Source organism: Antechinus flavipes, chromosome 2 (genome assembly GCF_016432865.1).
Source record: "Antechinus flavipes isolate AdamAnt ecotype Samford, QLD, Australia chromosome 2, AdamAnt_v2, whole genome shotgun sequence".
NCBI classification, from domain to species: domain Eukaryota; kingdom Metazoa; phylum Chordata; class Mammalia; order Dasyuromorphia; family Dasyuridae; genus Antechinus; species Antechinus flavipes.
In genome coordinates this window covers 672,326,947-672,354,000 of record NC_067399.1, presented here as the reverse complement: position 1 = coordinate 672,354,000, position 27,054 = coordinate 672,326,947, and the positions used below count along the sequence as shown (strand labels likewise).

General features: G+C 37.1%; 1 protein-coding gene across 1 annotated transcript in view; it reads left to right on the top strand.

The window, feature by feature from the left end:
* Positions 1–27,054, top strand: part of PRKG1 (protein kinase cGMP-dependent 1) — a 1,210,064-nt gene that overhangs the window by 850,535 nt on the left and 332,475 nt on the right. The window contains exon 5 of the mRNA XM_051982636.1: positions 12,685–12,748. Within this exon, the coding sequence (XP_051838596.1) occupies positions 12,685–12,748 (64 nt within the window). The remainder of the gene's footprint in view (positions 1–12,684; positions 12,749–27,054) is intronic.

Below are 27,054 nucleotides of genomic sequence, written 5' to 3'. Positions count from 1 at the left end.
AACCCCAACATCTTTCCCCATTGTAAAAGTCAATGACTCTAAAATGAAGAATGGGCCCAGGGAGAGATGATGAGCGGCTGGGACTTTTCACCTAAAACTGCCCCCATTGTGACCAGAACTTTAGGTGTACATATTTGTTCAGACCTGTTTGTTTTGTCTTTTTAAAGTGTATCTTATTCATTGAAGAAAATGGGAAGCTACCAGTTACTGCCAACAAAGAAGGCTCAATGTCCTACTGCCATGCTCTCATCTTCTCTTGATAGGGTGATAATAGTTTAATAGAAAGGAAGTTCATGGCCCACATCACAATGTACTCAAACATATTCATGGATTTATCCATAGGGATAACCCTAAACAATAAGTGTTCAAGTCAATGAAAAGAAAGAAAAAAAGGAGATAGGAAGGAAAAAAGAAGACAGGACACAAGATTTGCACACACTAGCCACCTGCTATTATGTCATTACAAGTCTCAGATTTTCTCAAACAAATTCTGAGTTACTAATCCACTCTGTCAGATGCTAATAAATAAGCTTTATCTACATAGACCAAAACCTCACATATGCCTAAGCAAATTACAGATTTTTTTTACTCTTCTTAGAACTGAAAATTCCCAAGGATTTCTAGGTAATATGATTTGGGGCCTCATTTCTATTAAAGGATGGAGAGATTGTCAAGGTCTGGTAATTCAAGATAATGTGATATTCCCAGGATGATGGTACTAGATTAATGGTATCTTTCCATTCTCTTTTAATTTTCTTTGACAAAACTCACCATTGTTCTTTATCTGACAAATACAAATGTCCTCGGTGAATATGGTAAAAAAAAAAAATGGCAACCCATACTCATCCCAAAATGCTGAAATGAGTAGAAGGACAGACTGACTTGGGAAGGACAGAACAATAGGTTTAGATACAAAGATAGACCTTGACCTGACATTTCCAGTTAAAGCCACAGTTCTTCAATAGAAGTTGTAAAAGTCCTGTTCTGCTCCATAAACTTCCTATTTTTCCATCATTATAACTTTTGCCCACTTAAGAGTAGCTTAAATTTGCATACTATTGTAAAGTTAGCAGTGTTTTACCTTTATTGCCCCCTTTGAATCTTGTAGCAACTCTTCAAAATAGGTGATATTATCCTCATATTACATATGAGAAACCTGAAGCTCAGAAAGATTAAGTGGTTTGCTCCTGATCACATATCAAAGAATAGTAGAGATGGAATCTAAATTGAGGTCTTCCTAAGTCCAGATTCAATATGCTACTCACAATATTTTACTATTATATCTAATTCAAAAGTATTTCATTAGATCTGATATGTTAAATTTTTGAAGATATACATTAGACAGAATGATAACCCAAGTTTAGTAAAATATAAAACACAAATGGATATTTAAGCTCAAATAATGCACAAGGAGAGGGCCCAACATTTATATTGGGATTTCTTTCCCATCTCTACTCTCTTACCTATGTGATTTATGAACAAGTAATATCATCATCATCATCATCATCATCACTATAATTTCAATATGTTTTAAGGCTTGTGAAGCACTATACAATTCTGTCTTATTTGATGCTCACAATAACTCTTAAATTTGAATGCTATTTTAATCCATTTTACATATGAGAAAAGTAAAGCAGTCTAAGGTTAAGTGACACAATTATGAAGAATATGAAACTGGATTTGAACTTGGATTTTCCTGACTCCTGATCCAGAGTTCTATCCACTGCAAAGTCTTTAACTTTCAATTTCCATTCTTATTTAATGAGGATAGTATACACGATGGCATCTAAAAACACTTAAAGTGATGGATATATTATAATCCTTTGATCTAGTACTTGAATCTCATTGGCTAGCTACATTGAGAATGAATGGTTCATTAGACAAGAAAGAAGCATAATGCAGCTTGAGCAGTTGAATATAACTTAATCTGAAAAAGAAAGATAAATTACATGAAAATAAAACCTAGATTCCACTCTTTACTATATGCAGGACTTTGGACTCTAGAGGCAGCATGTCATAATGGTTATAATGTTGGACATGGGGTTAAAATGACTCAAGTTTACTTCACACTTCTCAAATTGTCTAGGATGTCAGGAAAATTAATTAATTTTGGATTAATATTGGAGAGGATGTGGGAAAACTGGAAAATTAATGCATTGCTGGTAGAATTGTGAAATGTTCCAACCATTCTGGAGAACAATTTGGACTATGCCCAAAGGACTATAAAACTGTGCATACCCTTTGACCCAGTAGTCTCTTGGGTCAAAGCATAAAGCAGGGAAAAGACTCATATGTGCAAAAAATGTTTGTAGTGGCAAGAAAATTAAACGGATGCCCCTGAGTTGGAATTCATATAGTATATGAATGTAATAGAATATTATTGTTCAATTAGAAATGATGAGCTGGTTGATTTCAGACAAGCCTGGAAAGACTTTACATCAACTGATGCTAAGTGAAGCGAGCAGAACCAAGAGAACAGCAACAACAAGATTATGTGATGATTAACTGTGATGGATTTGGCTCTTTTTAGCAGTGAGATGATTCAAGGCAATTCTAATAAGCTTATGAAGAAAAATACCATCCACATCCAGAGAGAGAAAAATGGAGACTGGATGTTGATCAAAGCATAGTATTTTTGTGGGCTTTTTTGTTATTTATTATTTTTTTTTTCCTTTCTTGTGTTTTTTTTTTTCTATTTTGACTTGATTTTTTTGTGCAGCATGAGGAATATGGAAATATGTTTAGAAAATTGTACATGTTTAATCTATATCAGTTTGCTTGATGTCTTAGGAGGGAAAAGGGAAAGGAGAACATTTTGAAACACAAGATTGTGCAAAGGTGAATGTTGAAAACTATCTTTGCAAGGATTTGAAAAAAAATAAAAATACTATCAAATTAAAAAAAAATTCAGGTTCAATCTCATCTCAATACTTACTAGTTAGGTATTCATCGGAAATCTCTTTAAGTCTCAGTTTTCCTCTTTTTAAATGTAGGATACCATGGACAGTTAGAAAGCATTTTTTGTGGCACCTGCTTTCTGAAAAGTTCTGGACATATAAATACAAAGAATAAAATAATCCCTATTCTCAAGGAGTTTGCCTTCCAGTGGAGAAAAGACCCTTCTCTTAGATCATTAATTTTTCTAACTATAAAATGAGAGGATTGCTGTAGCTGAGCTCTGAGATGCAGCTGGAAACTCTCAGCTTTTACATTTTGTTGATGATTTTACAGTTGTATCATTCTGATTCTGGCTTTCAGTGACTGCTCATGTACAAGAGTCAATATGACTCATTACAGTGAATGAGATTTTTAGATGCTGAAAATTTATAAAAGAGGGAAACTCACATCCTTGTGAATAGACATGTAAGAGAATCCTGTCTCCTGTCTCTTCCAAATTTGTAATTATAATAATTTCTTTTAAAAATCCTGAATGTGTAATAACAGTGGAGAGAAAGAAAAGCATCTGTTGTGGAACATTATGAGCTATGAAATGGGAAAAAAATAAAAATGCATTCATTATTTACCTACTAATAAGAAATGATCAAAAGCGACCTGTGTTTTTTCAACCAACAATGAATTCATTATAAAATGCTACTTCTGTTTCATGTATATTAATAATCAGTCAGCTTCAAGAATGAAATTTATTCCTTGGTGCATCCATATCAATTTCACCCTTATTTTCTTAGCTAATTGCACAAAAATTCCCACCTTGGGACAGCCAGTGAATTAGCAGGTGATGTCTGGCTAAACTGATCCACAGTTTCCCACTAAGATATCAAGGGGGTGATGATGCTTTAATCTCTGTCCCTTCCCAAGTGTATAATGTGTGATAACGATTGTGACAAAATATCTTAATCCAAATGAACCACTCAATTTTATGTTTGGGAAATTCATGCATGATTCCTAACTAATTTATCAAAGTGAAACAGAGAAAGGAAGATAGGAAAGAATTTTTTTTTTATCAAAAGGTTCTGCAAAATGCTTTACTTGCATATAGGGGACATCCTAAATTAGAAACCAAAGCTGGCCAAGTTGTCAAAGATTTTAGAAAATAGGTTTCTCAAATAAGAGCTTATGTGAAGTGGATAAACAGTAGGTAATGGAGTAAGTGAATTAATGAATGAACAAATAGCATTTATTAATCATCAGAGCTCACATCTAAGTTGATGTTGTTGTTTGACCTTTGTTTTGAAGGGGTCCATGGAATCAAGTTGATGATGGCATGACATACAAATAAATTGGATTTGAGTGAGGGAGGACTGTGCAGAGTCACCTGCCTCAGTTTCCCCTCCAGAGCCAGATTCAAGATTCCTAATGTAAATGAAAGTTCTTGAAATCCAAGGACATGACTTTCACATTTTTTCCCAATTTATGATCTATGTGACCTTGGCAGAATCACTTAATATTTTGGGGCTTCAGGTTCTTACCTGTAAGGTGGGGAGGTTGACCTCGGTCTTCTCTGAGATCCCTTTCTTCTCTAAATCTATTTAACTAGTTTCCTTTTATCTCTTTGCAAATAATACCTACAAGTCAGATTTCTCCTGACCTCCAGTCTGTGATTTTCTCCCATTGAGAAATGGGACTTCACTTCAAATGAAAGATCTAAAACTGAACTCAACTTCTCTGCTCTGGCTTCTTTTCCCAACTACTATCTGTCTTTAAATGTTACCACCATTTTTTCATCCTCCTAGATTTCTAAGACTTTGGAGTCATTCTCATAGAAAGACTCAATTTGTTTCTCTGTTGAAAAATAGAATTGGACTTCAGGGTCTTAGAAGTCTTTTCTAGTTCTAAATACCAAACTACAGTGAAAACCCTTAGATCTTATTGCCTTTACAATCTGACCATGGCCTTATACCATCTGAGAATTTTGTTAATGACTTCGTTGAAAGTAAGGAGGGCATATTCGTCAAGTGTTCATCAACTGTAATACTCTATAGTTGGAACCAGAAATAATCTTGGTTGGTAGAATATTGAGTTAAATATTTAAAAAGACATTTAACATATTGGGAACAAATTTGAGATTTTATGCTTAGGCAAGTCTATCTGTATAAGTACAATATAGAGGAGGAATGATGACAGGAATCTGTGGGAAAATGATCAGAGACTTTAGGAGACTCTAAGCTAAATGTGATGAAAAATTGTGATGTGGTAGCCAAGGAAAAAACCAACAATTTCACATATAAATTTTTCCTTATTCTTCCTGGGCAATGAGCTCAATGAAAAAGAAATGAAGGAGTGGGAAATTTGGAACACAAAGCTATGCAAGGATCAATGTTGAAAAATTATCTGTCCATATGTTTTGAAAATAAAAAGCTTTGATAAAAAAAGAAAAGAAAAAGAAGATAGTATCATCTTGGAATAAAACTCAGAGATCATCAAAGCCAATCCCCTCATGTTTACAGGTAAGGAAATTGAGACCCAGGGAAGCTAGGTAACATGTCCAAACATCTCAGAGCTAATGAAGACCAGAGCTAAAATTCTCCTTAAGGTGCTTTGATCCAATCTTGTGCTTTGGCATGACACCATGCTGACAATTTGGGAAGAGATATTGTAAATCCTAGCAAATGTAGTGCATCATGGGAAAGTTAGGAACCTCCACACAAAAGACCATATCAAGGCCATTGTTCTGTGGCTAGAAACATGTGAACAGAAAGTAGATCTGAAATTGAAAGGTACAAGTAAAAGGTAGAAGAACTGGGATTTTATTACCATAAGCAAAGGTAGGAGACAAGTTCATGATTCCTTCCAGAAGGAATCTAGTCCAATTCAGATATTTGGTGCATTACCAAATTTATTGCTGAACACTGGAAATGGAATTAGGAGACTTAGAGAGAGAATCTTCCAGGTCTCTTCTAGCTCAAAAAGTGGTGGCTTTTAAATTTCTCCTTTCTATGGCCAGCATAGTTCCAGAAGAGATGGAAGAGATGAGCTTGTAGAGGGTTCACTGAGTAAGCCAAGTGAGAAGCCTCCCCTCCAAGAAGGGAGGGAGGAAGACAAGGACCCAGACAAAGACTCTTCAGATCTCAGCATGACTATCTCCCTTAGAGTCATTAAACATTGATTTAATTAGCTCTCCTGTGACCTTCTGAAATTAGAGATAATTTAATTGTTGCTCCAAGGCCTGATTGAATCTCACTTCATTGCTTTGGACAGGAGACTGTTGAGGGACTAAACACTGAGCAAGTCATGGAGTGTGAACATGAGTTTCAGGGGTGATTCCAGCAATGGAACCATGAGATATACACCCCTGGATCCATTGAACTAAATGGACAGAAATTACTTTGATTCTACTTTTGAAACAGCCAGCACAAAGGAGATTTTGAAAGTTCTACATATATAATCCTCATAAGAAATGGCCCTGGTTTGCAAAATCAAAAGTGGTTTGGAGATAGTATTTCTCTTTTCTTTCCTCAGTGCCTGAAGATGGTCTCCCAACCCCTTTCCACATCTTAAATGGCTACCCTCTAACTCCCTACTTCCAAGTATCTCGGGGTGTGTTCAGAAACTAAGCAAATGGAAAAAAATGATCGTTTGTTAAATACCTTAGGCATAAGGTACAAAAATCAATGTATATTAAAAGAAAAGAAAAAGAAAAGTCATGGGCAAATGCTAGCCATGCCATAAGTACTGGACTTTAATAGTTCAGAGTATCATAAAGGATTTGGTCTTGTGTGAGACAGGTGCTAGACCCTCTTTTCCAAATTAACTAATCAGAGACATCTTCAGGTACAAAGGATAAGCATTTATTCAATCCCTGCAGGGAAAGACCTAGACACACACCTAGGAGCCATCTCAACTCCCACCATGTGTCCCTGGAACCTGGTCAGCTTCCACCTTGTCCAAGATTTAGAAAGCAAAAGACTCCAGCCTTTTCATTGGATAGACTAAAAGAAGGTAATCATCTTTGACCAATGTCTGCTTCCTGTGGGTCATGGAACTTTTTGAGAGTCTGGCTTTTAGAGATCATGTGCAACCCCTGCAACCCAGTGTTCAAGACTGAGAATAGGGATCATGTGACTTTTGGAAATCTGAGGCCCAAGACCTCATCTTCCTGTTCTGGAAATAGGGATCGTGTGACTTAATCTCAACACTGAGAAAGCTTCATTCAGTCAGTCCCATTCAATCTCAAATTTACCACTGCTACCTCTGGGATCTTGGGCAAAATATAAATATATATAACAAAGAGATCAAGCCAGATAATCTTGCAGGTTCCTTCCTACTAAAAACCTGTGGAATAAAATTCTCTCTCCAAATAAAGGTTGGGGTAGCTGAGAAACAAAGAGGTATCCTTGCTGCCTTTTGGTTAGAAGGCATGAAAGATATCAGAAAATCAATTCTAATGATTATTAGAGTTATCTGAAAGAAAAAGAGCTGCATCAGAAAGTGGCAGAGTCCCCACCTTATCAGGAAAGCTATTCAAACAAAGCTGGGATGACCACATGGCAGTGTATCAATTTTACTGTGGAAAGAATTTCTAAGAAGACTTGATGTTGTGTTGAGTGGGATGGCAGCAGAGGTCCTTCCTACATAGCAGCTAGCATTTGATGGTTGAATATTGGCTGGGTCATCAGAAAGGGTCAAGACTACCCTGACCCTGATGATATCATCTCCTTCACTCTTCCAGGGAAACCTGCAAGTTGTCATTTTCTTTGGTTGCTACTTCTGATTTATTCCCATAGCATTCTTTTTGGGAACTAAGTAAACAGACATTTTATTGAGCTGTCTACCAATTGATTGCTCTCTCTGGGGATCTCTCCTGGCACTTTGTAGCTGTTATTCACTCTTCAGAGACTCTTTTGCACAATTTGTATCCATTTAAGACCATGGGAATACAGGATTAAGGTTGGAAGGAGCCTTAGGGAGCATCTAGTCTGGCCTGCTCATTTTGCATTTGGGAAGTTAAGATCTATAACAATGAAGTGAATTGCCCAAATTCACTTGGGAAAAAAAAATAGACCTAGGATTTTAAAAACTGACTCCACATTTTTCTCCTCCTCTTTGTTCTTACCTTTATTCCTTTTTAATCTTTTATTTCTCCACTTTTTAATTTCTCCTTTCTTTCCCATCTTCTTTTTCTTTGATTTCATGGTAGGTCAGCAAGCCCATTTGGAAAGGGGAATGAATATTCCTTATAAATCTCATTCTACCATATTTTCAGATATATTATATGTATATATGTATGTATCTATTTCTTTAGATATTAGAATTATTCATAGGCATAGTATTTTCAAATTATAGAAGTCATTTTGATAAATGTACCTGGTTATTGAAATTCCCCCTGCAGGTCTGTGTACTTCCTAGTTCTCTTGTTCTTGAGGAAGTTTTTTTTTTATTAGTAAGATACTGCTAGCCAATTGGCTGCTTAAAAAAAAAAAAAGATGCTATTGGTGGAATAGGGAAGTCTCTTGATCTCCAAATTCTTTGTTTCAAAGCATATTGATAACAATTTTATGGAAGATTCAGATTGCTGTTTTTCAGTTGTTTTTCAATCTTGTCTGATTCTCTTTGATCTCATTTGGGAGGTTTTGGGATAATGGAATGAATGGTTTGCCATTTTCTTCTCCAATTGATGAGACAGGTGAGGAAACTGAGGCACAGTTAGGTGATTAGCTCAGGATCACATAGTTGACAAGTGTACAAAGACATATTTGAACACAATTCCTGACTCCAGGCCAAACACTTTATCCATTTTGCCACCAAACTGCCCTCATTAGCCATATCCTTGACTACTCTTCCTCAGCCCTTCTCTATCCAAAGACATGTCAGGAGAATGAAATTTTGCTTCATCCATTATGCCTGGGATATGGGTGAGGTACTCAGAAAGTTTTGGATGCAAGTCTAAGAAAGTTGGATTTTATTTGGTAATAAAAATGCCTTTCCTTTTTCAAGCATTCTGAAGTTATAAGAAGTACTTTAAAAACACACACACAATAACCTTGTGAAATAGAGAGTGCATATATCATTATTTCAGTGGTTTTCCATTAAAGGATTTGGGTCAGGGGAGAGACTCATTCCAAATGGGGCTGTGGAAAGATTAATCTCTCAGGGGTATTGCAGGACAGGATCAGGGCCATAAAAACTAAGGGCAGAAAGAACCATTAAGAGATTATTGCAATAGAGTAGGAGTGAGAGTCACTGTGAGGTTGGCGATGTGAAAGGTCATACTAAAGCAGAGATTTCCAGCGAATATGTCTGAAAGGGGCAGTAAGAGCAATGATCAAGAATGCCAAAGAGAAAATGCAATGAGCTGCTTCATCTAGTTTTAGACTGAAGCAAAAGTCAGAAGCCTACAAATTCTCAGAGCAGAATTTCCATATTGGAGGAAGCTACCAACAGAAGTAAATGCTGTGATGTCTTAGGGCTTTCTCAATGGAAATGAGATGAGAAAGTGTGTTTTGTATCCAGTGTGATCTCATAGGACCATAGAGCTGTAGGTTCTCTAAGTGGTGACTATCCAGAAGGATCAGTATCCAATACATTCTCATAGGACTTAAAGATTTTGAGCCCTTTGAGTGTGGCTAAACAGTAACTGAGACCTGAAACATGCAGCATCTAGACCAGGAAGGGGGCAGGCAGCACCAAGAAACAGCTATTCCCTGCCCCATTCCCCCACTAGTATAAGTCATTGCACATGAAGATAGGGTGGGACCTTGCAAACAAAAGAGGACTGGATATAATATTTTAAGAAATTATAAAACTATCAGAAACAGCAGAGTCCAAGGGAAAAAAAAATAAAATAGAGAATCCAATGACTCCCTTCTGGGAGGAACTCCGAATTTAAAACACTTTAGAATGTTATAGTCCCAAATCAGAACTCTAAAAACCTGAGATATTAGTAACCTTCACTGCCTCCATTTATTTCTTCAGTGAGGCTGGCTTCCCTTCCCTGTGTGAAGCACCCAACCCAGTGGATCCCTAAAATATTAAAGCAGAAATAATTTCAAATACTATCACAGTCATCTGCTATTAATTTTTCTCCATTTCTTTAATTTGATAATCATTCTTCTGTGATAAAGTGAGCGTGTTGGGGAAAGGGGTCTAATTAAGAACCTTTATTAATCAAACATATTAAGTAGATAAATGCTGATAGATATTCTAAAACATATCAAAATCTGCTTAATGTTTTTGTTTTCATTTAACATATGATGAGATCCAATAAATACCTTTTTTATTTTAGGTAGTTCAGCATTCTAGGAAAGGAAATAAGGAAGGAAGGAGGGCGGGAGGGAGAAAAGGAGAGAGGAAAGGATGGAGGGAGGGAGAAAGAAAGGGAGAGACTGAAGAAGGGAGGGAGGGAAGGAGAGAGGGAAGGAAGGAAAGAGAAAAGGAGAAAGGAAAGAGAAAAGGAGAGAGGAAAGGAGAAGGAAGGAAGGAAGGAAGATGGATCTCTTTTATATTAGATTCATTATTTATGCTATGGATCAAAGGGAGAAGTTATTGAATTGTAGAAATCACCCCATCTTTGTGGGACCCAATTACACTGAAATGAGTAAAATATTGCAGTAAATTAGCATTTTCAACAAATGTCCCCAGAGACATGCTGGGGCTCAAATTCTTCTTGCTCTTCCTGACAAGGGGCCGAGGGGAAGAATTTGAATATAGCTCACTGAAGAAATAAAAAAGGGACAGATTTTCAGCCCCTTTTACATCATTGCAACAGCTCTCCTGATTTGTCTCTTAAAATATCCCTCTCTCTGAGATGGAAAAAATAAATCTGATGGCCAGCATAGCCCTGGTGAACTATGGCATTATGGAGGAAAAACATGTTAATGGGTTGTAGTATTAGACACTTAAGTGTTATACAGTTTGGTGACCACATAATAAAAGAGTTAGGGATTTCAGATTAAAACAAGAGGCATCTGTTTTCTCTAAGTATTTCTGAGCACATACCTAACTAGAAATTTATTGTGAGTCTGAAAACAGTCATGATATATTCGAGGTCCAGCTTATTAAAACTTCAAAATGTTCTGAAATAAAGAGCTTTGGCATTTATTGGAAAGGCAGTGGTGGAGGAATGCTAGACTTGAAGTCAAGAAGACCTTGGGCTCAGTGCCCAGATTTTTCAATTAAAAGCAGTAGTAGGGTAGACAAATCACTGCAGGTTTCTCAGTCTGCTACCTCATCTACAAAATGGTGGCAATAGTTGTAGGAACTCCCTCACTGGGCTGGAGTAAGGATCAAGTGAGATAATGAGGATAAGCTGCATCTTTAGACTTTAACATACTAACTACATCTCCTGGGGCAGTGAAGTGATGCAGAGGATGGAATAGCAAGCTTGGAATCAGGAAGAGAGTAACAGGTTAAAAATAATAATAATAATTCTTCCCCAATACAATCAGAACCTTCTCTGCTGCCTTTAAATTGCTGGCAGGATGAGACCTTAATTGATTTGCTCAGGGTCACACAGCCTGAGTCTTGAACTCAGGTCTTTTTTTTGCTAACTTTCTATCCACGAAAGCCCATTGATTATGTAAAATAAAAAATAAAACAAATAATAATATGGAAAATTATAATAAAAAGATTGGAGCAAGAGAGTTCAAAACAGCTTATAGTTTTAGAAGTGCTTTTAAGTTTGTAAAATGTTTTTCTCCAAACAATTGTAGATCAATCAATACATAAACATTTCTTTTGTGTATGTGTGTGTAGAAGGGGGAAGGAGGTTTGGAGGAACTATTGGACTTGCCCAGGGTCACACAGCTAGGAAGTGTTAAGCATCTGAGGCTGGATTTAAATTCAGGTCTTCTAATTCTCTAGTTCCTATATATAATTAGTACTTATTATGATGATGTTATGGTTCTCTAGTTCACACATACATAGTATGCTGTAATGATGTAATTTTAATAGGGTATATAAGACTGAGAAAGACTGGAAATGAGATATTCTGTCTTTGACCATCCTGATGATTCTCCTGCACTCCTGCACTAAGATCAAGGCTGGTCCTGAGATCCTTCAAAAAGCTAGCCCAAATATTATAGGACAGGGAGAGGCTCATTATGAAAGGCTCTGAATGCCAAAGGAAAGGTTTCATATGTTTGAGAATTTAGAGAATCACCAATATTTATAAAATGGAGGACAAGGGTACCATGGTCAGATCTGCACTTTAGAAAGATTTATTTGTGAAGTCTCAATGCATAATATATTTCACTTTTTCGGTCTATATCTTCTTTCTGTTTTGCATGATTGCATAAGTATAACCTATATCAAATTCCTTGCCATCTTAGAGAATGGGGGGACACGAGGAAGAAAAAAAAGAAAATTTGAAATTCAAATTTTAAAAAAAGAATATAAAAATTATCATTACAGATAATTGTTTTTTTTTTTAAAGGAGGATTTTGATAGCTTAATGGAAAGTGGACAGAGTAGGATGAGGCGTGTAGCTGGCAGACCAGCAAAGAGGCTATTGCACTAATCCAGGTATGAAGATCACACCTGCATCAGCAGGACAGCAATATCAGAAAATAGAAGAGGGCACAGGAGAGAGGTATTATGGAGGCAGATAAAAAATTATTATTTTCCTTGTACAAAAGAGAAAACTGAGAGTCTGCCTCCTGTGGATTTCAAGGACATAGATGCAAAAAGAGTTTGTTTTTCTTTCTTTCTTTCAAACAGATTTTATTTTTTCTCCCAAAAAAACAGAAAGGAGTTTGGCTATTGACCATGACCTTTCTTTTTGTCTTCCAGTGTTCCCACATTCCAGAGCCTCCCTGAAGAGATTCTAAGCAAGCTGGCTGATGTTCTGGAAGAGGTAAGGTTCTGAACCCTTGGGCTTTCTTGACTACAGTTCAACCTACAGGTTCTATTCTTGCCAGATTCTTGGAGGGATGGAACTCTGCCTGGAAGTGGATCTTTGGTTTTGCTTGGAAAGTTTTAGCATTAGCCCTACTATGAACCATATGATGTTTATGTTTGGTGAAGGTGTTTCCATAGGCTTAATTAAAAATGGACAGAGGGGAACTCACCTTTCAGAAAATATTAAGCTACTAACAAGTTTCATTGTTTGACTTGATCCTTCATATGCTAAATGATAGGATATCAGATTGCAAAATGTGAGAAGAAAAGGAAAACAAGTCACCTACGGATGCCTGCCTGCCTATAGAAAGATAATTTGATATTGTTATTGTCATTTCACCTTCCACAAAATAAAAGAGATTCCACTTGTCCCTCTTGGTAAAAGGGAGAAAAAAGTGGCAAGAAGAGAATAAGCATTACAGAGAAACTGATTGAGGCTTTATCTTGGAGAAAGGGGGGAAATCCTGACCATTGTAGAATTCCTATGCAGAATACACTACCTTAGGAGGAAGTGACATTTTTACTTTGTTGTTTTTAAGCATGGAGTTTGAAAACAGATTGTGGAGAATAATAGAATTGTTCATAACATTTCATTGTGGGTGCTAATAAACAGGCTGATTTGTATTACTATCCTAGGTGGATGAAAGACTTGGAAATAGCTGAGCAAAGTACCATTGCAGTAGAATATCCAGTCCAGTAGATCAAAATTTATGAGGACCAAGGAGAGCCTTCTAGGTTTAGGTCAAGGGCAGGGCACTAGATTCAATTTGGAAATAGAGACCTGAGTCTAGAGGTGAAATAAATGTTGCAACCAAGAAATTAATTCCAGGTCAGACTGATGAGTCAAAGTTGAGGTCATGGAAAGTCTTATTAGTTAAAGTAATAAGAACATTCAAGAGCAGAAAAAACATAACAAAGAATGTTTGAGAGGCTCCTATTTGCCTGGCTACCCTGGTGACAAATCCTCCTCACTCAGACCATGATTCCAAGGAAAGGCCATCTACTTATTGTCCTTGGTGCATCAGATCATGAATTTGGAACTTACAGGAATATGATCTTTACTTTTCACATTAAAGTCAGAGGTAGAAGACCCATAGATATCACTTAGACCAACACTCTAACATAACAGATAAGGAAACAGGTTTAAAAAAAATGAAGTAACTAGCCTAAGATCACAGAGGAAATACAAGGTAGACAGATCTGGAATAGGAATCCAGGGCTTTTGATGCTTTTTCTCCCACACCTTCAGAAGGACAGTTATTCACACTGTTTTCTAACAATTCTATTTTTTTCCCCCATAAAGTTGAAGCCGTTTCATTATCTCTTCCAAAAGTTGAACTCTGAAACCTCCAACAAAAATCAATAAAAAGTCAGTTTTTTTAATCCATAAATTCATATTGCCTGACTGATTTTGCTTTGTGCCCTCATCCCTCAAGTCTTTTCTTTGTCTCATGGGTGATCGCAGCTCCTTCTACATTGATTTGCAAGGTCACATGTCAAATATTTCAGAAGAAAGAATCAGCCAAGAGTTTTCTGGAAGACTTGGTCTTTCCAACCTGGAGTATTTGATAATGTAATTTTGCTTCTTACTACCATTGTTTTGCTTTCTATGTTAAATACCCTGGAGGCTGTAAAATGCTTATGTTTGCATCCAGTTGCAACAAACTGTAAATATATCTGTCCAGGAAAGGAAGGCTCTACAGGATCCTTGATTCCTTGGATAAATGTAGAGATAAGTTACAGTGGAGAAAAAAGTCTCAGCTCAGAATTCTACAAATCTACAAAAAAGACAATCTTTCCATGCTCGATACTGACAATTCCTCCCCTAATAAGAATATTGCTTAATTTAGGGGTGGCTTGCAGAAGCCACCATGCTTACTGTACCAAGATGAACTGCATGTGGAAGCTTCTAATTAAATATTCACTTTTTTTTTTCAGAACCAAAAGTGGGGCAGGGAAATAGACCAAGTAGAAAACTGCACAAATAGATAAACTTTGTCAGATATGAAATTGCCTAATGTGAGGTTAATGAACAATCACTATGAGAAATGTGTTTTTATTTTTCATCTAAAAGAAGAGACAGTAAGAAGATTAAGTGTGATAATTCTGGAAGAACAAAACCAATATTAAGGATCGATGATGGTAATGGTGATGGTCTTCATGTGACAACAGATCTTTCTTCTTTAAAAAATGTAAAAAAAAATGAGAAAGGGACACATAAAGAAAGAAAGGGGGAGGGCATACAGAAGGATAGAGATAGAGAGAAGAGGGAGAAAGGAGAATAAGAGGAGAGGGAGAGGTGACAGAAATAGAAAGACAGAGAAAGGAGAAAGAAGGAGGAAAGACAAGAGGGAAGGGAGAAGGAGGAGCAGGGGGAGAGAGAGAGAGAGAGAGAGAGAGAGAGAGAGAGAGAGAGAGAGAGAGAGAGAGAGAGAGAGAGAGAGAGAAGGGAAGAAGAGAGGGAGGGAGAGAGGGAGATAAATTATTTATCCAGGCAAACTGCTATTATCTTCCAGTCTTCACCTCTGACTCCTTTCTGTATGATTCCAAATCTGCTCAGATCCTCTCAGTGATACATATTCTATTTAAGTAAAACATCTTCTTCTTGGCAAGTGTTTTCAAGATGTGTTGGAAGGGAAGAGCGCAGAGGTGGAACTGCCATGAAGAAGCTACTCCAATGGTCTTGAAGCCGTTCTTGATTCTCTGATGGTTAATGTCTCCAGGACCTTTTAAAGTGCTTTGTATTTATTACTAATAAGCACTGTGCCATAACTAGCTATTAGCTCTGTAATAGTAGTAAACTCAGTGATACAGAGGAAAACCCCATCTTCTCTGACTGGGTCCCATCATGCCTGGAATGAAGGCAGCCATTCCTCATAAATCTAAGGCCAGCTCCTAAAGCTTAAGCAGTGATCTTTGCCCTTCCCAGCTCCAAGAAGAAGGCAAGGAGATGAGGTGGCTGATTGGGTAGAGAGGAGGGTGGGACATGGGAGACAGGACAGAATGTTGGATGTGTCATCTTAAAGTTGGGCAAGGAGGTAGGGTAGACATGTTTGAAGAAATAAGAAGTGAGAAAAGGTATACCCTCCTCCACCCCTTGACACACATGAAAATTCCCTGGGTTAGTCTTAGTCACTCCATACTGGTACTGCCTCCATATATCAGGATGGTGGTGGGGGCCAAAAGGAAAAAAAAATGACTTATTAAAGAGATGGTAAGGAGGTGAGATTGGCAAGACTTGGTTTGTTGTTACTCATCTTTTGTTTTCAAAGAGGACTGATGACATCTCAGGTGATATCTTGACTCTTGCTTAAATTAGATTTAAGTAAGACAAGAGTAACCCAAAGTCATCAGCCTCTCTCTTCCTGAGTCATTGAAGTCCAGTGGCAGGGCAAAAACCAAGACAATCCTAGTTGCCTAGGATGCCGTGGATGATCTTGGTGCCTTTGATACCTGACCAATCTTAAGTACCTGCTTCAGCTGTCCCTATGGCCATTGGAAAAAAAGTGTTCTCATCTGCCCATTCTGCTGGAGAAAACTCTTCACAAACTCAAAGTGGACATTCCCCTGATTCAACAACAGGTTTGAGACCCTTTGGTTACCCTCAACCTGAGTTAACCCATCTGCTGAAATGATTGACTGGGTTGTAGTCACTGTGCATAATCTAACTTCCTAGAGCTACAGGCTAGAGTTGAGTGAAGATGGACACCAATGGTAGATGAAGAGTCCTGAAAAGGGCTTGGCAAACTCTCACATCAGAGGTAGCGATCCTCCCTGAAAATTCTATGTATCCCGAAAGGGGGCCATCAATCCAGTTACTGGTAGAAATGGGAGACCAAGTCAGAGCCAAGTTTACGTAAATAGAAGATAAGAACAAGAGATTAAAGGGTAGTCATAGTTTGGGAGCATGGACAAAATCATATTTATTGAACTGAATTAATGAATGACCCAAAGGAAATCATCTACGTCTCTGAACTTCAAGAGTCTCCTTTGAATTTATCTATTAATGATAGCCTTGTAATCTATTTCAGCAGAGGGAGATCTGTTCTTTAAATTATTTTGTCTAGATCTGTGCATGGTCTCAGATAGGGACTAATTCAGATCAGAAACTGTGTAGGAACTTGAATTCTCAGGTATGATATTTTATAACATTTATTTACCAACGAATTTGTTTGTCCCGCTATATAAGGCAACTGGCCTTTATGGATTGGGCCTGGTCTTTATGAATTGGGCCAGAAGAGATGATTTCAACTGTGCTTTTGTATCTCCACGCACATCACACCGTATAATAAGCATTCAATAAAGCTCGTTGAATTTAATTGACTTGGACCCAGCCCCATACTTGTCCAGATATCCCAATTTCACAAAATGTATTTGTATCAATTCACAAGTAACTTCTTAATTCGGTCCCTTCTCCTGAGACCCTTTCTGAAACTCTTAGCAAAAGCTCGAAAGTGATGGGTGTGAAATTATAAGACAAGATCTAATTTTTCCCATTCTTAATGTCACAATTTAATGTACTTTTCCCCTCTTCATGACATTGTGAATAATTCCATAGAGTCACATTACTTTGTTTCAAATACTTCTGTTAATCTCCTGCTGGGAAAAATTTCGCTGCAATTATCACTTCCCCAAACAGAATGTAATTGATGCTGTGAACAAAGCCTCCCCAATCTCCCTCCCCCCCAAAAAGATACAATGACACCTTTGTAGATATAAAGAAAACAGAAGTAATTTCCCAGGGATCAAATGAATATAAAGTAACTTGTTTCTGAAAATGAATCCAAGCTCAGCAACCTGGGTCCTGTCAGGTAGTTGTCCCAGCTCAGGAAATGAGAAAAGATACAGTTTGTTTAAAATTATACAGAGAAGGCCAATTCCATGGTCGGTGTTACTGAGTGACCAGGAGCCTTAGAACAACCTCAGTTTTGCTTTATGTGTCTCCTAGCCAGGTATTGTTGAGTCCTGGAAAATAAGCCATCACTACCCCTTCTTGCTTGCAATTAGGACTCAAAAAATTGAGGTTAAAAGAGAGCCTAGAAAAACCTTGAAGATCTCACCCTCTTTTGTATACTCTTGTGTCATACTTGTCCAGGTATCTTATCTTGATCATTGCTAGCATGTTTCCCCCTACTTTTGAGTATTGTCCCACTCCTCACAGCCTCCTTCTTATTTTGACTCCTATCCTGTCTGATTTAAGTTATGATCCTTTCCTGGAATCATGGCTTGTCCTTCCTCCCAGTGTCCTTGCCTTTGTTTCCCCTAAAGATAACAACAGCTGCAAGATGTTAGGATAAAATTGTATACTCCGATTATGTATTGTTTACAAACTGTAGTTAGCTAAGAAAACCCTATATAAGCTCTCCATCTCTGTTTAACTGCACCAAATACTTTGGACTATAGTCCCATTTGGTCAGCTAGCTCGTTAAACTCTACACATTAAAATTAAAACTGTTCCCTACTTGCCTCAGTTTCCCTGGTACAACATTTTATAACATGTATCGTCATCTCAATAAATGAAACAAAGTTTCTGGCAAAAAAAAAATAAAACATCATTTTTAAAGATATAAAACAATTTGGACTCAGAGCTTTGGGTTTTTTAATTTAAATTAATCCATGCAGAATCCTTTTTTTCCAATAAAGCCCCCTCTCAAGCCCAGCATTGGATTTGATTTTTTCAAAATAAAACATCTCTTTTCATTCCAACAACTTTCTTAGGAAATGGTGCCCTGATTATGTGTCTTTTTCAATTCTGTACCTTTGGAAGATTGGATTTTGAAGATGGGTGTTACAATCTAATCATGGGCCATGAGACCTACCACCTAGGGAATTTGTTTATATCTGTCTAGTGGATTTATGGACCATTATTGGAGCTACAAGGTTTTAAATAAATGAGGTTTTCAAACCCTTGGATTATGAAGAGGAACAAACAGGAAGAACAGAAGAAGTAAAATGGGAAAGAAAATTATAGTAGAGAGAAAGTTAGGAGAGGTGGAAGGATAGCAAGTATTTGGCAAATCTGCAAAGTTTGATGGGCCAATAATAAGCAAAGTATGAGGGGTTAGACTGCTGGTGAGAATACCTCCCTTCCCTATTCTTCAGATGCATGACCCCAGATGTCCAGTCTGAGACCAGTAAGGTTGTCTGGCCCTGGGTAAGTAACAGTTTCAGTTCTCTCTTCTGCAAAATAGGGATAATAATAGCAGCCATTTCTCAGTTTCTGCAAGAATTAAAAGGAGTTCATATTTTGAAGTCTTTTCAAACTTTGAAGGACTCTAGTATTGCTAAGAAAGACGTGGGAATTCCATGGCCTTTGGAGCTAGAAGTTACCGTTGGGGAGAGGAAAATCTACTAATGTTTTGCCATTCTTTTTGGTTGAGGAAAGCTGATTTCTCAAAGCTCCTGGCTACTGGGATGTACTATCTGACAGGTGCAGAAGAGCATGTATCAACTTATGTCTCCCTTTGTTTAGCTGGAAGTGAGGATGGGGGGAGGAGAAAATTGGAAGAAGAAAGAGACACGATTTGTCACTTTGGTGCTAGGATGATCATAGGCTCATTGATTTAGAGTTTGACCTAGGAAGAATCTCAGCACTCAACTAATCTTAATCATTTTACAGATTTACAAAGATCTTCCCCACCTGAATGCACTCACTCTTTTTAAAATTTGTTTTTATTTAGTCATGCTCAACTCTCTGTGATCCAATTTAAGTTTTTTTTTTTCAGCAGAGATATTAGAATGGGTTGCCATTTTCTTCTCTTGCTCATTTGACAGATGAAGAAACTGAGGCAAAGAGACTTAGGGGACTTATTCAGTGTCACACAGCTAGTTGATGTCTGAAGCCAGTTTTAAAGTCATGAAGCTGAGTCTTCCTGATTTAGGCCAATGCTCTCTATGTCCCACAAAGATGCCCACTCCTTCTTTATAGGATTGAGATATTGTTCATGACTACAGACAGAAAGAAAAAAAAATGGTTCTTCCCTCAAGGAGTTCACATTCTCCTACATAATATATATTTACAGACAGACTGTGTTTGTATAGTGTGTGTGTGTGTGTGTGTGTGTGTGTGTACATATGTGCTTATTTCTGGACCTGTGACTTTTATTGATAGGAAGCTTACAGATTGGAAAACTCTTTGCCAACTCCCATCATTGACTCTTCTGAGAGATTAAGCTACTTACCTGGAGTTAATTCAATTACTTTCTGAGTTCAAAGCAATTTCTCTATTCACAATACCATAGTGTTTTCATATAAAAATATAGTGTGACTATGACAGTAGTTCTAGTTAATAGTATATATTAATCATATGCATGCCTATATGCTGATGTATATATTTAGTTACATTTTTACTGGCAGATAGTATAGAAGGAGCCAGGTTTTATATCGAGAAGACCTGACATCAGAAGTCCTGGACCTGACACGCCCAAGTGATATGATCTTGGGTAAATCCCTTAGATTTCCTTAATTTCAATTTTCTTCTCTTTAAAATGGGGCCAATGGTATTTCCATGGACTGCCATGTAGTGTAATTGGGTGGAAATTGCTTTGCAAGCCTGAACAAGCTATAGAATGAATAGCTTATTTTTTGTAGCCCTAAGTATATTCACTTACCCCATTCTCATCACAACCTTATAAGGTAGACCCTTAGCATTAGTTAGATTTTACAAATAGAGAAACTGATACTAAAAATATCAAGCAGCTTTTGCAACTAAGAATGATCACAGAGTAAGCATTAGAGATAGATTTGAATCCAGGACTTCTTACTAATTCCAAGCTCTGCATCTCTTACATATAAATTTCTACGATGTACTCACATTCACATAATCTCAAATTAAGAATAATGCTGTAATCCCAGGGTAAGAGATCTGATATTTTTCAGATGACCAAAAATGACATTCAGCTTTTTCATGTGCTGAGACTTAAAACAAACTCTCTCCACACTCATCCCGCCGCCAATCTATATTATGGGAAACCCAATTGTAAGGAAAAGATATTGGCTATCAAACAGCTATCAGTCTTAATGATGTTGGGATATGGCCAAAGGATGTGCACCTTAAACACGGCATGTTTTGTGAACTGGTGTACAACATAATGCAATTTAATTCCTCCTTTTATTTATTTTAAAATAAAAGGATTCTGCCTTGTAGAATTCTGCCTTAATCAGAAAAAGGCCACCTTTCTGGGCCCCTTTGGAGGAAGCTATTTTATTTTTAATCAAGTCATCACAAATGGAGAAGTGTGGATAATCCTAGAGAGGGCAATACTGTATTCTTAATTTCACAAAAGGAGAATTACTAGGATTAGTCAAGGATGTCCCAGTGTTATAAGACTGTGAAGAAATACACTATTTCCCCCATGAATGTATCCAGCTTCACAGTCTTCCCTATTGCTGTAATAAAGTCCTTTTGACTAACTTGTTCTTTGTTCTGGTGTTTCTCCAGCTCTGGATCTCTCCTGGGATCAAAGCAGGGAAGTCAGTAGGTTAGATCTTTGAAATTGGAGACAGGAAGACATAATTTCTCAGATTTACTATCTCTGTGACCACCATTAAGTCACTGATCTCAGAAATACAATGTCATAAGCTGTACAGTGTGGAGAGCAGGACTCCTAACCCCTTCCTAACACAGCTGACTGAGCCATACAGAAAATATTCTGGAAGAAATGACATCCAGATATTAAAAATCCATGTGTGTTTTAATTTGTATTGGTCTTCAACATCACCTCTAATGGTGATTACCAACAGGTACCTGGCAAGCTAGAGGACCCTCAGGAGGCTCCAAAGGCTTAGCCATATGCTCACTGCTAGGAGCATGTAACTTCCACTTCTTTGATTTTTATGTTTAAATTGTATACAGCAATTTGACAAAGGTAAATATTTAATCACTTAAGCAGAAAAAGTGATCAAAGAGAGTAGAAAATCACAATCAAAATGACATTATTGCTCTGTTCAGGAAGAATGTGCCAGAAGGAATAATAAAGTTTTGAGTTTTCAATAATTTAAAATGGGGAAAGGGGATGGGAGAGAGAATCCAATACAAAGATGTCCTTGGTATTATCATCAAGCTTCTAAAACAGGGAAGTAAATGATTGTCTTCTTTGTCTTTGTCTCTTTCTCTCTATCTCTGTCTATTTCTATAAATGTATATCATATACATATGTACATAAACACATGTGTGCATTTACACATGTATGTAACATACACATTAATATCTATATTGCACACATTTTTATGTTGTAATATTTGCATGCATGCATGCATATATGTATATCCAGCTATATTTCCCCCACATCTACCCACCAAGGGTATTATGGGCAGTACACATGCTGCCAGTTAAGATCATCAAATCAATAGTTAGTTGATCACTGACTATTTTAGTCCACTGTGTGGATTAGTCTATGTTCAAGTGTCAGGTATGTCTGTAAATATGTGAATCTATATACCATCTACTTCTGCCTCTCCTCATTTACTATTATTTTTCCCTTCCATCCTCTCCTTATGTTCTATTGAATCAAGGCCATTATTTTAGAAGGCATTTTATTATGTCGTAGCAATGAATGAAAACATATTTTTTTATTAATAAACCATTAACATTACATCATTAACTACATAAAAAGTAGACTGTGTTCCATTTAATACCAAATTTCACCCCTCCACTCTCAACCCTGGGCAAGAAAATCCCTGCTTTGATTATCATCTATTTTTTCTGTCCTCTCTCTCCCCCAACTCTAGCCAATTACAGCTTGAATTATGGAATCATATAAATTAATATCTGGTCATTAACATACTGGGCACCAGTAAACTAGAGCTAGATGAAGACAATCAAATGAGCTGGAGAAGGAAATGGCAAACCACTCCAGTATCTTTGCCAAGAAAACTCCAATGGGGTCATAGAAAATCGGACACAACTGAAATGACTGAACAGCATAAACAAAAGCTTTTGAGGAGCTTGGAAAATTGGTAAGAGTATGAGTTTTAGAACTGATGATCCATATCCTACTTTATAGATCAGCAGAATCTCTTGGCAATTGTCAATTAAAATAAGACAAGAGAATCCCTATTCTTGGTTTCTGGGAATAGAAGGCTGGAATCCATCCTACCATTGTGATTGGTTTAGATCTCCTATCTCCTTAGCTTGAGCACATCTTTGTCCCAGGAGCTCCACTTTCCTTAGGAAGGGTCATGATTTACTACAACCTGTCTTAGTAAACTCTGGCGATAGGGACACTAGTGTACCCAAGTCCCCTTATGTACCTACTTGCTCACAAGCACACAAATGCTTCCCTCATGTACTGCTGGAACCCTGCTTTTTAAGTGACCCATCTTATAGAGTCTTCTCATTCAGCATAGCCATTTCTGGGTGATGTGAGGGGCTTCTGAGACCAATTCATTCCATATCCTCATTTTGTAAATGAGTTAATGGAGGCTCAAATTAGTGAATTTTTTATTGTAGTAAGTTTATTTATTTTTAATGCCCAATGTCATAGGTAGTAAATGACAACAGGATTTGACTTTATAGCCTCTGATTCCAAAGTCAGTAAACAATCTTTCCCCTGCCCCAGATGGCCTTGATTTCAATCCTGGCTCCTATCCTTTTTTAGCCATGTGACCTTTCACACCTCCTTTAATATCTCTGAAACTCAGTCTCCTTATTTGTAAAATAGTATTAATAATAGCACTGAATATGTATATATAATATATATGTGCATATGTATATATAAAATCAGTATATATATGTATAAATAAATATTTATATCTAGTAAGATAATAGATATAAGAAACTTTGTGAATGTTAAAAGTTCTATGTAAATACCATTTACTATTAGGCTAGTCAGTAGTTCAATAAGTCTAATGTTGGATTTAAAATCAGGAAGACCTAAGTTTAACTTTCATTTTCACATTCACATTAGTGGTAATTAATTTAATCTGTCTACCTTAGTGTCTTTATATGTAAAATGGGAATAATAATATCACCTACTTTCCAGACTTGTTAAAGTAATCAAAAAGTAAAATCATATTTATAAAGACATTTTCAAATTTTAAAATGACAAATTCTAGCTACTACTCTTATTATTACTATTAGTATTAAATTATGCTGAGCTATAACATATATATATGTTATATGAGCTATAACATATATATACATAACATATATATATATATATATGTATGTATGTATTTCTATATCTATATCTATGTCTATCCATCTATAATGGTATAGTTGGGCTATAATCACTCAGCTAGTGACCTCCAAAGGTGGGGTTTGAATGTAGGTGTTCCTGACCCTCAACCCCCAATCCTCTATCTGCCTTGATCTGGAATCCATTTGAGCTTGTGGAACCTCCTGGGCTTGTAGACTTCTGCTTAGTCTTCAGGATGCCAGAGGCAGGTAGGTAGTGCAGTGGATACAGAGCAGAACCTGGCAACAGGGAGATCTAAGTTTAAATTCAGCCTCAGAAATTATGTGCTTTGTGACTTTGTAAACTCAACTCTTACTTGCCTCAATTTTTTCAATTGGTCTCAAAATGTAAAAAATTATAATAATAGCACCTTCCTCTCTGGAAGGATTAATGGAAACTTCAAATAAGATACCACCTGTAAACTCCTGGACACCCCATCACTTTCTGAAGAGATGCCAGTGCAGGGCCCAGGCCTCAGGCCTCCCTAATGTTATTCCCCCTCAATCAGATTCAAGATGTCAGGGCAAGCTCCTGTCCAGCTGCAGGCTGAGGGATTCACCAAGGGCTTCAAAGGCCAATGAAAGAGAGAGTCTGTTTTATGAGAGATAAGGACCTGAAATGCCTCTGCAGGCATGAATATCTTTCCAATTTCAATTGGTATTAATGAAGAATGAATTATGATCAGTAAACTTTGTGCAAGTTACTCAGAGAAGATGTCTTATCTATTTGCCACTCTACACGTGCCCTTTTATTATTATGGGCCACAGTAGGGAAATTAATGTCAGCTCCTTCATGCTAAGTAACACTTATTTTTATTTTTAGTGAATTTTTTATTGTAGTAAGTTTATTTATTTTTAATGCACATTGCCTTATGAATCATGTTGGGAGAGAAAAATCAGAAGAAAAGGGGAAAAAAACGTGGGAGAAATAGAAAAAAACATAAAAAAAAGAAGTGAACATGGCATGTGTTGATATACATTTAGGCTCCTTAGATCTTTTTCTGGATGCAGATATGTCAGGAGCCATTTAAATTTAAATTAAATTAGTCCTTTACCACAAAATTGTTTTAATAGTGACAGTATGGGGATAGTGACCAATAAGAAGATGCAATGCACTGCTTCTGACTTTCAGTTGCTTGGAGAGATGATGATGTCAGAAGGGTGACATCTCAGTTTCTATCTGACTTGGCCACATATGTCAGGATCTAATTCAGTTCTTCTAGAAAATGATCCTGGCTAATGCAAATGAAGAATGACCATCCAAACACTTATTGTAATGTCTGCATCTATTATTGATTTTCTTTTGCATTTTGGGAGTTGCTCTTGCCCATGTTCCTTCTCTTATTAACAAGATATCTTGCTTTTCAAGAACAGGGATCCAGTCTTCTCCAGGATAGAATATTGACATAATCACAGAAGCAGGGCAGCTGAGCAGGGAGCAGCAAGAACAAACCTGCTGCCAGTGGCAATCATGAAGGTACCAACTAGTCTTGTCCATATTCTGGAGCTGTCTTAAGAGCAGAAGGCCTCAGAATCCTCAGGCTGGGCTTTCTAAGCTGTCTGTAGTACACGTCACACTGAAAGTGAGAGAGAGCTAAGTACAATCTCCTCTTAGCGAAGTGGTCAGCACATGAATACAGAAATGTATTATGGACTACAAGAGCTGAAGGAACTTTAGAGGTTATCTCATCAGCCTGCTCCCCCATTTTACAGCTGAAGAAATTGAGAACTAGAAAAGGACTTGCTCAAATTAGATAGCCCAGATAACAATAACAATAGCCACAATTACATTTAAGGGTTGCAAAGTGCTTAAGATATTTGTAATTTTGTACTCACAACCAACTTGTAGAGTAAGTACTATTATTATTACTATTTGACAGATGAGAAAACAGAGGCTGAATGAAATTAACTGACTCATATAGGGCAAAGTTTCTTAAACTGTGGCTTGCGACTCCCACAGGGAGTCACTTGGCCTAATGGGGAGAGCGTGAAAAATTTGGCAATAGTTTTAAAGTCTTCTGAACACAACCACCAAAACTTAATTCAAAATCAAACACCTAATAAATCCAAGGTGTTTCTGGCAGTGCTTGCCCTGTTGCATCATGCAATTCACTGTAGCCTTGGTTCTGAAGATATACCATGCACACTTTGCACTGTGCATGCACGAACGCTGCCAGAAACTCCTTGGCTCAGATTGAATATGGGCTCGTGTAAAAATTTCTTGGGTTAAAACACCAGCAGTGAAGTTGGGAGACAGGATTTTGTTCCAATGACATAAATATTAGAGTGGGAAAAAGTGATCGCATGTTGTAGTTCCCTCTGCTCACTATGTCTTCTCTCCCTCATTTTACTTTCTGAATTCATGGTTAATCCTTAAAGCACAAAGCAGAGACATGCTGTCCCTTGAAGTCTTTCTGATTCCCCTCACACACATAGAATTCATAATGATTTCTTCCATCAATTGTCCTTGATTTTGTATATAGCACTGCAAGATTTGACATTGTTGACCATCCCCTCTCCAAGGCCTCCTCGCTCCTGCTTCTCTCCTTGAGTTTTCATGACCCTATTCTCTTCCTGTTGTCTGTCCAATTCCTCCCTCGTCTTTACTTAGTACATTTGTTAGTTTTTCTCAAAGATTTGATCCACCATCGCCTAATGTTCCCAAGTCCTAGCACTCCCCTATAACACACACATATCTTCATATACATTATTTTTACTTATTTGTTTTTATATCCGTCCCCTCTATTCTCTTCACACACACACACACACACACACACACACATACACACACACACACATCTCTAGAATAATTTAAGCTCCCTGAGAAAAGAGATTGTTATTAGTCAGACACTAAACATTTGCTAAGCTCCTACTATGTGCTATATATTTTTTTGCTTTTTTATCTCCCATGTCTAGCACAATCCTTATAATTCAGTAAGGACTTATTCAATGCTCCCTAAAGAAATGAATTTTTCATATCATTTTGTTTTGTAAGTTTCAAAGACATGTACGTTGCATTATATATATTTTTTCTCTTTAGGTTGTCCTATCTCTGTTCTAGACAACAAATTTCTTGGGAATAGGGG